Source organism: Macaca nemestrina, chromosome 11 (genome assembly GCF_043159975.1).
Source record: "Macaca nemestrina isolate mMacNem1 chromosome 11, mMacNem.hap1, whole genome shotgun sequence".
Lineage (NCBI taxonomy): Eukaryota > Metazoa > Chordata > Mammalia > Primates > Cercopithecidae > Macaca > Macaca nemestrina.
Window position 1 is genome coordinate 72,699,226 of NC_092135.1, and position 15,078 is coordinate 72,714,303.

Here is a 15,078-nt window from a genome sequence, read left to right on the forward strand (position 1 = left end):
CAAATGAACATGCTGACTGTGGATTAATCTGGTGTTCAGGGAGAGGACATTTACATCTCCAGGCTGGAGATATACATTTGGAAACAAATGACAAAATGCACTGAATATACTGAGATCAAATTGGCAGACATTCTTCCCTGGAACTCATTTCTCCTTTTCTTCCACTTACTAAAGTATTACCCATTACCATTTTTTAGAGAACACAACTCTTTAGCCGTAAGAAGCATAATTTAAGAGAGAAATAGACAAAACGGAATGTATTCAGAGATGAATGACCATCAATTGTCAAATATACAAAATACACATGGAAAAGGGTGAGGCCAAGAACACTGCTAATGGGAGGGAGTTATTAAATAAAAATAGGCAGATTTCTGTTGTACACAGAAGGGCTTCATGACTGTTACATCTGTCCACCAGTGAACTGGCTGCCTCTGGAAGCAGTGAGTGAGCTTGCAGGAACTAAATATTTCAAAAAGAATGTTTTATAGAAGAGAGTCTAGCTGCATGACCCCTTAGAATATGTTCAAACTCTAACATCCTACAGTTCTCAACATAAAATAAGTTGACTTATTCAACAAATATTTATTACACCTATTATGTAAGTAAGGGACTATCACAGGTACTGTGGGAAAAGGAACATGAGCGAGAACTCCTCCCTTTAAAAGGGATTCCTGTGAAGTAGGAAGACAAAACGTAATTATAACCTTCCAGCATGAAGGAAGGAGGCAGTAAAGATATCCAATTAGAGGTGATGGGAATCAGAGGAAAAAGACGGTCTGCAGCTGAGAGGTCCAGGGAAGAGCAGATGGCATTAGAGGACAGCCTGGAAGGATCTGGAAAATGTGAACACTGTCGGAGAAGGAAATAAAGACTCTAAGCCCATAAAGATCTAATTAAAAGCTCTTCTACAGTATGTCTAGTTAATTTTACATAGAGAAACTTGAATACAAGAAGATTAAAACTTAGCAAAAGGGGTGGCTCAGTGGCAGGGCTGAGGAAACACTAACAAGTTCTCCTTCCCAGGCTTCTCTTCCAGAAATTTTAAGTTGCTTGGGACCAAGAACCCTGGGTTTTATTTGAGTTGATCTGACTCACTCAAGGTTACACACTGAGACAAGTAGCTTTTCTAAGATGCTCTGGGAACAGAGCTCTCAGAATCCTTGGCCAGAGGAAGATTTCTCCCCTCATTACCATGAGCGCAACTTTGGTAGTGCTGTTTCCATCGTGACCAGGAAGCATCCATAATGCTGGGTTACTGGAGGCTCTGTGAGAAGCACCTGTCTTTTTATGCTAGGGCAGCAATGTCTTAACTGATGGGGAGAGGGAATGAAGAACGGGGGGGTTAGTGAACCCAGATTTCAGGTGGGTTTATCATGGAGTTTCCAGGGGCTTTGGAAGAACTTCCAGCTGTAGCATGGGATGATCTGGCCTTCTCCACCCTTGCTTTCCTTTTTTCATTTCCTGCGGTCACTCCCTTCCAGCTTTAAAGTTGCAGGTTCCTCCAAGAAGGCAGCAAAAGCAGAGCTCAAACAGCTTTTGTAGAAGAAAAGTTTAATGTAAATTCTGTTTTTTTTGTTGTTGTTGGCAAAGGATGCTAATAAACGCCAGAGACATTTTTAGGAGCTGAGAGAGAAAAAAATTTTGGAGACTATATCTGCATTAGGAAGGATCATTTAACCCTGTCTCTCATTTGAAAGGGGTTCTTTCCTTCCTTCCTTCCCTTGTGTAAGTCTCATTCCCTGTTCTATCAAGTGAGCCAGGCAGTGTGACAGAGTGGGTTAAGCAAGGGCTCTGACCTTGGAAATGTGTGTGAATGCCAGTGCCACCTCCCCTAGTGAGCAATGTGACCTTACACAATTTACTGATACTCCATCACATCTCCTCCTTTCTAAAATTACATCATGGATGTAAAGCGCTCGTCTATGGCACCTCGTCTATGCTCTATAAATGTTAATTTCTCTCATCTTTCTTATCTGCCTTTTAAGAGAATGGCTGTATCTGCACATCTAAAGAAAGAAACTTACTCTACTGCCAGAAGAGAGTGTACAAGGACACAATGTTCCACAAACAAGATATTGCTATCAAACATGTACAACAAACATTTATATTATATATCAATATTATGCCAGGGTTTTTGGTGTCACATAAGACATCCAAATAGCTGAAATTATAAGGAGAAATTTCTACCTTGATTTCCAAAAGTTTCTTTCTTATGATGTGGTTTCCAGAGTTCTCTGAGAGGTGAGATAAGGGGTGCTAATTTTGGACGGGAAGGCTGTTTCAGAAACAAACTCCACAGTGATGACAAATGATTTGGAAGGACAATAAAAAGAGATTTTTTTCAGCAGCTAAGGTGGGTGTGAGGAAAGGAGAGGTCATTTGGAATTGTGGGGGCAAAGGCCTCAAAATCCAAGAGGAAGCTTGGCTTTTACTTCTTCCTAGATATGGCGGTATGTGGAGTTCAGAACCTGGGTTTGCATCACTGCTTTGTCCTCTGCTGATCGTGTGCCCTGGAGTTAGGCATACAGCCAAGCTTCAGTTTTACTTCCAAGCAACAACAGAGTGGGAACTCACCCACTTTCAGTGGGATCAGAGTCCTGGGGATCACAGCACACCGTGGACCGCACAGCTTTTCACAGGCTCTGTGTGTGTGTGTGTGTGTGTTGCTTTCTAGATGAGTGGCAAAGAGACTTACCCGTCTGGAGAGGAAATGTCTGCCCCATGAGACAAGGATGTGTGAGATCCCTCATACAAATTTTCATGATCAGCCCTGAGTCCATAAGAGACCTAGAATTTGTCATGCTTTCTAACCTAATGCTTTGAAAGAATTCAGTGTAATTCTCATGGCTGTTCTCTACATGGGAGCTTGAGCTGACCCACAAGAAATCAGGGCTCCATGGAACTAACCACAAAAATCCTCCATAAAAGCCCTGAAAGGGAAACTAAAATTTAGAACAAAGAAAGACTGTACTTCATGAAATTCCCAAGTCAAAAAGCAAATTAGTGTTACTAAGGAAGTGATGTTATCATTTAAAGATGAAGACAACATATGGTTTTAAAGAGAGAAAAGCAAAGTGACAGAAATAGCCTATCTTTTCCAAAAAAACTGGTAATGCTAATACTTAAAACCATTAAGAACTCCCTTCTTTAAAAAATGAAGTGTGAATTACAGGTACGATTTTTACAGCATAAACTTTGACAAATAAACCTTTGCTTTTTCTCATTTTCATTTCAACTAGAATTTAAAAAAACTTCTTGATATAAAATAGTGCTTTTCAAAGTATGATCTGTGGGCCAGTGCCAGTGCCAGTTTGCTGTTAATAGTCTGCATTAACTTATATGAGTACAGAAACTGAGAATAAGAATTTAGAAACATATAGCAATCTGACAAATCTTATGCTTGCTGAATTTAATAAAAGATAGTTGGGTTTTTGTTTGTTTTTATTTATTGAGACAGAGTTTTGCTCTTGTTGCCCAGTCTGGAGTGCAGTGGTGCAATCTCGGCTCACCACAACCTCCGCCCCAGGTTCAAGCAATTCTCCTGCCTCCACCTCCTGCGTAGCTGGGATTACAGGCATGCACCACCACACCTAGCTAATTTTTTGTATTTTTAGTAGAGATGGGGTTTCACCATGTTGGCCAGGCTGGTCTTGAACTCCTGACTTCAGGTGATCTGCCTGCCTCGGACTCCCAAAGTGCTGGGATTACAGGCATTAGCCACCACCGGCCTGGTTTTAATTTTACTTTTCCAGTTATTCATTTTTATTTTATTTTACAAAAGCATTGGCCTACGTCTAAAGAGCACTGGTATAAGCCTTATTTTGGAAAATGAGGTTTAGCACATTACAAAGAAGCTTCTCATGGTATTAAGTTATAAAATAATCTATGTTACAGAACAATGCAAAATTCTTGTGAGTATATTAACCATAGAGAGAGGCAAAGGGGAAATATTTCAAAAATGCATTCAAGTTAACCAGAAAACCAGGAAGAGTGATTACCAAGAGGAGGTTGTCAGGTTATTTGAAATACATGCATTCATACTTACTGGCAGATTCTATAAACTTAGGGTAGGCATCATATGTAATGAGTGGAATTGGCAAATCCCTGAAGTACAGTTTAAGTGCACCAGTGATAATGTTGATATCTTCATACATGTTCACAGAAATATCTGCCTTCTCACCATCTTTTAAGGATGTTGAAAGAAACAAAAATAAATATCTGGATTCACAGCACTGTTTTAATGAAAGACATATCTGTATATAAATCAGATTTTAAAGATTAGCAATGCTTCAGTTTTTAACATAAAGTTTAGTGTGCTACATGTCACATATTAATGATTAATTTTCTGTGAAAGAGCCTCTTCTGATCTCCAGCATGCCTCACCTGCCCTACCAGACAGGTTAAGCTCCCCAGTTATTAATATTTTCCTTTATAGCCCTTATTAAAATAAAATCAATAGCTACTGTGTGATTATTATTTAAAGTGAGCCCTCCATGAGTGCAAGGACCAAGACATGGTTAACCATCATATCTAAAGTAAAGAACATGGTGCCTGGCATATAGTAGCTGCTTAATATTTTTGAGTTAACGAATCAATGGAAAATAGATTTAGACAAGCTAGGAGCCTAAAAGAGTAACATGCCGGGGCTTCCTATGTATGTTGTTATTAAACTGGTTCTTTTAAAACCTGCTTTTTAGTAAGTATACACAAATACACAAATACATTCTTCCACCTGTATTATCTATTTACTTATTTTCTGTTTTGAAATAATGCAAACAAATCCTGGAATCTGATATCTACGTACTACATTCTAAGTAGGGCTATACCATATCAGCACAGTCTATAATATCTGTTTCCTGATTGTTTCTTTACTTTCTGCTCTTGCCACCACCAGACTGGGGCTCTTCTGGGGTAAAGCTCATGAGATTTTATTTGCTTTGACCATGGATCTCTCACTGTACACATAAGTATCTGTGATTCCACCAAAGGACAAAATGTAGCAGAGGTATAATGGCAGCTGCTGATGTCAGAGTAGTCAGCTTTCCATTCAGTGACTAAGCTGGGGAAGATTTTCCCAAACTTGCCTTTTTACCTTGGCTCTTAAATGAGTTCATTCCAGCATCCTAAGGATATTGTCTTCTTTCTTGGATCTCATTACTTGAGGTTTATGTCTCTCAGAAGTGATCATCCTTAATTATTCCAAATTATTTTGCTCTGTTTATTTGATATCCTATTCCTTTGAACATGCATGGAATTGGGCAGTATTTATATACAGAACTGATTTTAATGATCTGAGTCACTGGCTTCCTGTAACTCTTGTTAAAATCCTTTGCATCATTCCTACAGATCTTGCAGATGAGTGCTGGTACACTCATCTGCAAGATCTGGCCTTGGGAGGCCAAAGACTGGCCCCCAGCAGTGTGGCTACAGGGAGCCAAGGTGAGCTCTCCATGAATTTTAAAATCTGTCACTGGTGTTTTCAGGTCACATAATGGTTGTCTTATATTTTCAATAGAGGAAACTGTGCCATTTCTTTGTTCTCTGGGGTCCATAGGAACATTCAATTTCTTTGTCAGTGTGAATTTAGTTTTGAGACTCGTAGCCAGAGGCTGGGAATGGACATGCTCAGCTGTAGAGCTTCCAGAGTAAAGAGATGCTTCTTCCCGTTCAACCTGTCAGGGATTCAGGACTGCTCTTCCTGATGCTTATTCGGAGTGAATACACCATTACTTCACCTCCCTTTCTTTGCTCTTAATCAAGTACTTGGGCTGGCCTTGTTTCCCTCAGGTTGGTAATGAATATTTAATTATTTTTGCTTTCTGCCTCTGTTGCTTACAGGAGGTCTGTGAAAGGGAGAGGTTTCTGTGATAGAACTGGAATACGTACTTGCAAAGGAAAGTGGTTCTTTAAAAGATCACTAACTCTTACTCCTTTACTTCCTGTATTCAAGGCTACAGGTCTTCTTTGGAACCACCTTGTTCTAGTCCTTAAAGCAAAGACAAATTGGAGAACCATGGAAGCAAATCTTAATTTAAATGTTAGCTAAGAAAATTAAGCTCCACTGAGCTTTTCTTTGACTAGGCCCCTTCTCCTACAGTGGCGGATGGGAGCCCCACGGAAGGCCACTAAAGCTGCTTTCAGCTTTCTGGCCCCAACACACGAGTCCGGGCTTGGGTCTCAGCTCATCGAAGATGGTGATGAAGATGCCAGGGGGGCATGGATGACAGGCAGGGTGAGGTGGGTTAACTCAAGCCTGAGAAGCCTGAGATCTGTAATGGTATAGATCCTACTCTTTATTCTATGGTTTTTAGCGAATGTAATTGCTCTCTATTTTGGTGAACATGGACCAGCCTTGGATACTCAAATATTGGTAACATAGTTTTATTTTATACTTCTTTTGCATTCTGAAATTTGACTGTTTAATAATTACAACTCACAAAAAAGAAAAAATTATAAGCTAAGTTTTAAAATTTGGTATAATAATCATCGATGATTTAGAAAAAATAATGCAAAAAATACCTCATAAAAAATCTGGCAAAGAGTATTATTGTCTTAAGTTATGGAACATTGTGAAAAACATACCTCTGTCGAAAGCCATCTTGACATCTTCAATTAGGTCACTAAATCCTGATACTCGGTATAGTCCTTCAGAATTAAGACCTGACAAATAAAACTAGTTAGTTTCTCTGAATTATGTCTTTTCTTCAGATTTTAACTTTTCACACTTTAAGCTGGGAGGTAATGTGTCAGAAGAAATAAAATATACATGTTTAGAAATCTTTTCACACTCTTCTCCCAAAATAAAATGATTTCACACACAGTTCTTTAACTCTTACCTATTGTCACCTGAATATCATCTGGCTCATCATTTGGTCTAATTAAGTCAAATATATTAAGTCTTAAGGGAAATAATTCATCACCCCATTACATCATAAATTCTTTTACATAACAGCAGACTAAGATAAAATATAGGCCTGTTTTTCCCAAGTGGGAAAGAATAATTAGGATGCAGCTCTGTTTTTGGCTTTAGATAGTTTCAGTAGAGCATTTACACTTTTGCTTCTTGAACCAAAGAAAAATATAAAAACTGAAAAATGAATTTGTCTTTACCTGTCAACTTTTGCAGACTGGAAGCATCATCTATAAATATATGTTTATATAAGCATATTTGCTATACTTGGTTAAATGTACCTTGAAATCAAGCTATTTAATTACTTGTTAAATTAATTCATTTCAGTCTTTGAGATCATTTGACATATGAAACCATTCCCCTCCAAATTACAGAAGACAACCGTATTGTGCAATGAGGTACCCAAAAGGCATCAGGACTGGTACTGGTAGTGAAAGGAGACCACTGCAACCCACACTGCAAATGCCTCACCTCTAGACTCAATCTCTCTGATGCACATGTCTACTACCATTGGCCGCTTAGTGGTGTGTGCTTTCACGAGCGTTGTAAGGTCACAGCTGTACACCTTTTTGACATGCTTCAAGTCTGGTTTACAGTCATTTGGGACCATCTTGGAACACTGCTTATGAACATTCAAACCACAATCTAAGAAAAGAATAAAGAAAGGAAACATTCAATATTATTTTCAGAGTTTTGAGCATTCTGGAGTGTTAATTTGAGCAAAAGGCACTCCAGCTTGAATTAGGTTTTAAAGTGGACTAGACTCCAGCAGTTCCTTCTGGGTGGGAAAACAATATTCTCATCTTTTTTCTTGGAACGATTTGGTTATAAGCCAGGAGACCAGAATTCTTGCTCATGCTTCATCATTTAATTGCTATATGATCTCAGGAGAATACAATGAAAAATCAAAATTAGTAAGTGTTTAATTCAAAGTCCACAAAATATGTCAAATAGCCAATAAAAAATTAACCCATTTCTTTAAAGTTACATAAAAAGTTTATTTAATGTGGGGTATAATTGTATTCTAAGTATATGTGATATAAAGTGGAATTGGACCTCCAAAAGTAGGAGTATCCAGGGCCCTCTTAAAATGGTGCTGCTCAAGTTTATATCTATCCGTAATCCTCTCTATATATATGATAACTAACATATAAATTCCTCTAGTAGCTGGAAATAGCTGTAACTATTATTTATTGCTATACTATTACCAGCTAACATTTATTGAGGGCTTACTAGTGCCAGGCACTATTCTAAGTGCTTTACATTTATTATTTCACTTAAACTCACAAAGCTCTATGAAACAGGTACTTTTTTCCCTCATATTATACCTGAGAAAACCAAGCACACAAGTAATAAGTAATTTACCCAAGGCCATGCATTTAGTACACAGTGCAGCAGAACTCAAGCCTATGGATGATTCTAGAGTCCACATTTTAAAAATGTTTACTGTTTAATTACAAAGGATATAGCTGAAAAGATGTACAGAATGAGGAATGGGGAAAGGAACGTGGTGGTTCCAGCCCTCCCTGGGTGCATCACCCTCTAGGAACCACCGCATGTTCAGCTATCTGGAAGCCCCTAGAGTCAGTCTACAATTTTAACACCTAGACACATACTGCCTCTACTGAAGTTACTCTTTTGCTTTGTAATTTTACTTAGTTATAACTCCTAAGATGCCAGAAACCAAACATTTTCTAGTTAATATTGTGAGACACTTTATTTTTCAACAAGAAAAGCACAAAGACATTTTAGATGGGGTAGAGAGGAATACAAATATTTTGTTAAATTAGACTGCAGAGTGAGAAACCATACCTAAATAATTCAACTAAAATAAATGTCATTTTTATGTTTTAAAAGAACATAACCTATTTGTTTTTAAGTTCATAAAAACTCGATGTTGACCTCTTGTAAATCCAGTCCAAGTGGCGAATATATGATTTATAGCCAGGTCTTAAGGAAGTCAATTTGAAAATCGTACAATGCCATTCAGTTTTGCTTGCTGTTTCTGGCAGAAAAGGGATCCTAATATTCACCTCACAAAATTGTTATGAGAATTAATGAGCCAATGCATTCAGGTGCTTTGAATGTTATAAAATGCTAGACAAATGCTGGTGATCATTATCATGACTTTTGGTAAAAGTTATTAGCTGTGATCTAGTTATATATAGCGGTAACAGTTAACAGAGACAAGGAAAATTAGCCAAAACTTACAAACAATATCATTGTTTCATTAAATGTGTAGACACTGACAACTTGAAGTAAGAACTTAAGGCCTGTGGCAACTCTAGGGAAAGAATTCATATGAACTGAACACCTCCAGGTACAAAGAAAGGCTAGGTGTCAAGTGAAGCTGGGTCTCTGCATATGTGTGGAAGATGGCATCACCAGTGCTAATGGTGCCAAAAGTTATCACCCCTAAGGAATGTCAGCTTGTGAATACAGAATGGCTTCCAGAACAAACAGCTCAATCTGCACTATCTGAACAAATGACCCAACACTATTCCATATCATTAATGTCCAAATGACTTCAGAACCAAGTCCCAAATTCTTCTTTATCTCTGTATTAGAGAATACATAAGAGATCTGATTCAATCATAAGGCAAACCAACTGTCCACTTAAAAGATCTCCTGTCTCCTGAATATTTTAATGTTTTGGGTAACTTTTATAACTTAGACTTCAGTCTAGAATTTATTAGCTATGTGATTTTGAGTGAGTTGCTCAAATTTTCTGTACCTCAGTTATGTAAAATGGGAACAATAATAGTATTTATTAGAGTTCATGTGAGGCTTCAATGTTAATATATGTAAAATGCATACCTGCAGTAAACTGTGTTTACCATAACTATGTTGTTGTTTAGAAAAATGAAATAACACTTTGAGAGGCTTTTTCTATGTAGTACCTCAAGGTTGTCAATCAGCTTAAGGTTAGAAGCTAAGTTGAACTCAAGGCTAAAAATTTCATATTTGTCAGATGTGAAGGCCAGGTCCTGAAAAGGAACTGGATAACTGGGGATACAGATGCTTCCATATCTACACTGTTCTTAATGTATTTCATTTCAATAAAAGGATCCCCAAGTAAGTAATGCATCATTTCTCTCTTGACTGCTTTTGCCATATTTGGGGAGTTTTCAGCTATTAATTTTTTCAAATATTTTTTCAGCCTCTCATTCTTTATCTTCTTTTGGGATTCCAACAATACAAATGCTTAAAAGTTTTGTTATGGTCCCACTGGTCTCTGAGGCTCAGTTCACTTTTTAAAATCTATTTTCTAAGCCAAGCATGGTGACTCACACCTGTAATTCCAGCACTCTGAAAGGCTGAAGTGGGAGAACTGCTTAAGGCCAGGAGTTTGAGACAAGCCTAGGCAACATAGTGAGACCCTGTCTCTACAAAAATTTTTAAAAATTGGTGATTGTGGTGGTGTGTGCCTGTAGTTCCAGCTACTCAGCGGGCTTTGAGGTAGGAGGATTGCTTGAGCCCAGGTGGTCAAGGCTGCAGTGAGCTATGATCACACCACTGCACCCCCGTCTGGATGACAGAGCGAGACCCTCTCTTAAAAATAAATAAATAAATAAATAAAAACTACATATTTTCTCTTTGTTGTTTGACTTGGATAATTTCTATTGATCTTCACTTCAAGTTCATCTTCACTCTGTCATGTCTGTTCTGCTACTGAGCCCATAATCCAGTGAGTTCCTTTTAGTTATTATATTTTTCAGTTCTAAAATTTCTATTTGGTTCTTCCTAATATCTATCTCTTTTCTGATATTTCCTTTTTTTTTCATTTGTTTCAAGAGTGTTCATAATTGCTTGTTGGGGCATTTTTTATGACAGCTGCTTTTCTTGTCTGATAGCAACATCAAGATGACACAGATATTGTAGTTATTGGTGTCTGTCAATTGTCCTTTTTTATTTAAGATTTTCCTTGTTATTTCCAGAGTAACTTTTGATGAGTAATTCTGAACTGTATCCTTGATATTTTGAGTATTATTTGACTCTCGTTCCTACTAAATCTTTAAAATTGTAGCCTGTAGTCAATCTGTTTGGATTTAGAATGCCCTTGTGTAGCCCGTGATCCAAATGTCAACCTAGTTTACAAAGTTTTTTTTAATACTACTGCAGTGCTATTGTTTCTGCCCCACTTGTCTATTACTCAAATGGCAGGACTCTGCTCCACATTCTCTGTGGCACTGGGTGGGAGGGAGAGTACTGCAGGTAGGGTTGAAGTCAAAGCTGTGCCCACAAACTTGGTTGGGGAATAGTACTATTTTACATGTAACTGCACGGTGGGCATAGATGATAGAGTTCTCACCACTCTCAGCTGCCTCATTACTGCAGGTTAGGGATGAAGATACAGCTCTCCCCATAGACTTGGGCTGAGAGGGTGCTGCTTCTACTATAGGGTGGGGAAGAAAGTCAGGATCCCACTCTCAAGCTCAGCAAAGGAGGGATACCAGTTTCTGCAAGGCAGGAATGGAAGGAAGCTAGGGTTCCACTCACAGGTTTGCAGTAGAGTGCACCACTGCTATTGCAAGACAGTGGTGGAAAACTAGGTTGTACCTACAGATTCTGCTGCTGCAGCATCCACTGACAAGGTGTAGCAGAAGGGTCTCTGTTTACCTAGAGAATGGAAGGTATGGCTGAAAGGTTTCTGTGTTGCTGGGCTGCCCTTTTCCCACTGCGTTAGGTAGAAAGAACAGCCTTTTTTGGGGATTATTTTTAATCTCTGCCAGTTGGCATTTATGGTTCGTGGGCTTCTCTGGTGACCAGGCTGGGATGCATTGGAGGTTAAAACAGACAAAATTAGCCACCAAGGAACTCACTGCTAGGCTGTGGAATCCTGAGGTGCTTAGTCTGCCTTTCAACTTTTACAGTCTTCTGATAGTTGATGTATATGTTTTGTCCAGTGCTTTTTGTTATAATTATCGGGAGTAATAAAAGCATATTTATCCACCTTGTCCAGAACTGGAAGAACTCTTATAACAATGTTTTAGAAGCATGAAATTCAACAAGCTTCAAAATCTAATAATAGTGTTGATATACTTCATACTTTAAGTGTAATACACACAGGTCACAGATTGAGTCAGAAAGGGCTCTTGGTAAAAAGCTATCCCAATATGTTCATTTCAAGCTGAAGACAATGAGGTTGAGAGAGGCTAACTGACTTGTTCAGGTTACTCAGCCAGAAAGTGCTAGAACTGACTTTGAAATGTTAGATTGCTGATTCCCAGCCTGTCCTCTTCCCACTGGGTCATACACACCACTTTTCCCCACGTATACCATACAGTATATCATGTACTCGTGGTTATATTTTCCATTATTGAAGATGAATTTGCTATTTTCAACCTCTTATTCAAAAATGTATATTGTACTCATTATTCATTGTATAGATTTGAGTTTAAAAAACCCTGCTATATTTTACCCAAATGTCCCCTTATAGATATCTATATATATAATTGATCTGGTAGGGTTTTTAAAATGCAGTGATAAAACTTGTTTTGTTATATTCTTTCCCTATGTATAAAAATCCAGTAGAAAGCAAAAAAGTAAAATTGTGATGCATATACATAAAACATCTGAATGGCACTAATGGTTTGGTATTGACTTTTTTCCTTTGAATGTTTGGAGTCATCCCCCAATTTTTTTTTTTTTTTTAAACAGGGTCTCACTCTGTCACCCAGGCTGGAGTCAATGGCGCGATCTTGGCTCACTGCAACCTCTGCCTCCCGGTTCAAGTAATACTCATGCCTCAGCCTCCTGAGTAGCTGGGACTACAGGCACGCGCCACTATGCCCAGCTAATTTTTTGTATTTTTAGTAGAGATAGGGTTTCACCATATCAGCCAGGCTGGTATTGAACTCCTAACCTCAGATAGTCCACCTGCCTTGGCCTCCCAAAGTTCTGGGATTATAGGTGTGAGTTACCATGTCCAGCATTCATCTCCCATTTTAAACATCAGCAGGTTCCTAAGTTTATTTGTGACTCAGTGAAGACTGGATAAAGTGATGAGTGAGCTCAGATTTAGGTATTTAAGAGGAGGGAAATGTTTTTTAAACTGATGTTCTCTCTTTTATTTAAATAAGATAAAACTATGTGAAAATATTAGTATGTTATGCTCAATTTTAACAATATATCTCAAAGGCTAAATTTTTGGTGGACTGGATATGAAGTCTTTGCCAAAGACGGCAAAGTCATTAAAATCTGCTTTTTATACACTTACATTCACAGTGCAATTCACTAGCCCTGAGCTTGCTCTGAAAACTACTGCTTCAGGGACTAACAGTATATCAAGATTTCAGCTTGCCATTAAGGCTTTATTTGGTTTTCATACTTATTTATTAAAGTCACATAACTCTTATATAGTTCCATTTCTCTCAGGGAAGCTCTATACTACAAATAATAATAGTAATCAAAGGTCCATAAATGATTTCATTTGTTGAATCTCTTGGTTTGGTAGGTTATTTTTATGTTACTATTAAACCACATTTCTCTCTTCCAATTTCTCAAGTTAATAAGCATAGAATAAACATATGAAAGGAGGAATAAAAAATTCAAGTCACATTTTATTCTATACTTTCTTAAAAATATTTCTATTACTTAGACTACCAACTTTAGGTTACTTTCAAATCTTCTGGGGCTTGATTTTGCTAAAACACAGGTTTTATATCTAGAGAGCACAGAAATCAATTTTTTGAAAGGAATAGCTGATATTTACATTCTATTGACAGGATTAAAGGATAATATAATTACGTTAAGATTTGAAATTATAATCATTCTCTCTGAATGTTCATATTTTAAATAATGGCAAAAATTTGTTTTGAAACGTATCTGTTTTTTTTCCCCCAGGAAAGTGGAATCGTTTGTATTTTAATATGCATCAGAATTATTTTCATAAGCAAAATTAAGCAGAATGCTTTATTCTTTGGGATATTGATGAAAATATTGTTTCCAATTAAAAGGGACTCCACGAAACTTAAGCAAGTCTTACCAATTTCTCACTGGCTTACAAGGACAAACGTAACTCTTTAGGTACAATCAATCAAAACCGTAGTTAAAATAAAAAACATTACTTCCACTTATTTTCTTCAACCTAAAAGGGCTTGTATACCTGAAGTAATAAATACTTACACTTTACTATTAGGAAAACTCCTGCCATTTCCCTTTGGAGGCAGCAAAGATAATGATACACTGAAAATAGGAAGTCACTTTCATAAACAACCCACATTAAACTGACATGTCTGATTTGAAATAATTATCTTTCTTAATTTCTTAGAATATTCTGGTAAGGCTAAGATGAAAACAATTCAGGAACGCTGCTGGAATAATCTTTTTTTAAAGACAAATGTTTGACAGTCTCAATGATTACATAATAACCTATAAGCTTTCCTTTCATAAATTAAAAAAAAACTATTCAAAGGAATTATTCTAAATGAACAACGACCATCCTTTGAACTTGATTTTTAAAGGCTAGCTACTCGGGTCATAAATATTCTAGCCGGAGGAGCACCGTTTCCAATCTGCAGTTAGCTATGCCCTTGCAACATCACTTTCTTCACTTCAGAGGAGGCTACAGGAAGGGTGACTTCAGTGGGTCAGACTGTGTAATGCCTGCGATGTCACCTTGCACTGCGTGGTTTTGAATAGCCCATGTAATGTAATGATTAGCATTCTCAGGATTGTCCCTGCTGCTCCCTCAGTTGTCCTTATCACTGTGGTGTGCTTAGCAGCAAGCCAGCGTTTTCAGTCCTGAAGGGACAGCTTGCCTGGTATTAGCTGGATTTAGTCTGACTCCTACAGCAACTTTGCCAGCCTGGTGGTTGGAACATTACCCAATACCTTTACATGATGTTTAAAAAAGGGCTGTGGTGAGGGCTACAAAATTGCTGCTTTTGGCAAACCCTCCTTTAAACATTCCTGACAAACTCTCTTTTGCCTTGGTGGATTTTGAAAAAAGAAGGCAGAACAAACCAAGCTGTCTCAGGAATCAAAGGCAGATATACACATTTCTTTTCTGACAGCCTGCCATTTTTCTTTGGAAAGAATACCTTTAGTGTTTAGTGGTTAGTGCATTAGTTTACAATTGCTGCTGTAACAAATTATTAATACCACAAACTCCTGGCTTGAAACATCAAGCATATATTACAATTCTGGAGGTCAGAAGTTCAAAA

The 15,078-nt window shown here is 37.7% G+C and overlaps 1 protein-coding gene across 12 annotated transcripts in view; it reads right to left on the reverse strand.

Annotated features, from left to right (window-relative positions):
- The window catches only part of LOC105483204 (chimerin 1), a 199,196-nt gene that overhangs the window by 5,280 nt on the left and 178,838 nt on the right, over window positions 1–15,078 (reverse strand). For all 12 annotated transcript variants that reach the window (XM_071072969.1, XM_011743917.2, XM_071072970.1 and 9 more), the window contains 3 exons: window positions 7,382–7,555; window positions 6,583–6,660; window positions 4,046–4,183 (listed from right to left, as the gene is read on the reverse strand). In XM_071072969.1, coding sequence (XP_070929070.1) covers window positions 4,046–4,183; window positions 6,583–6,660; window positions 7,382–7,555 — 390 coding nt within the window. The remainder of the gene's footprint in view (window positions 1–4,045; window positions 4,184–6,582; window positions 6,661–7,381; window positions 7,556–15,078) is intronic.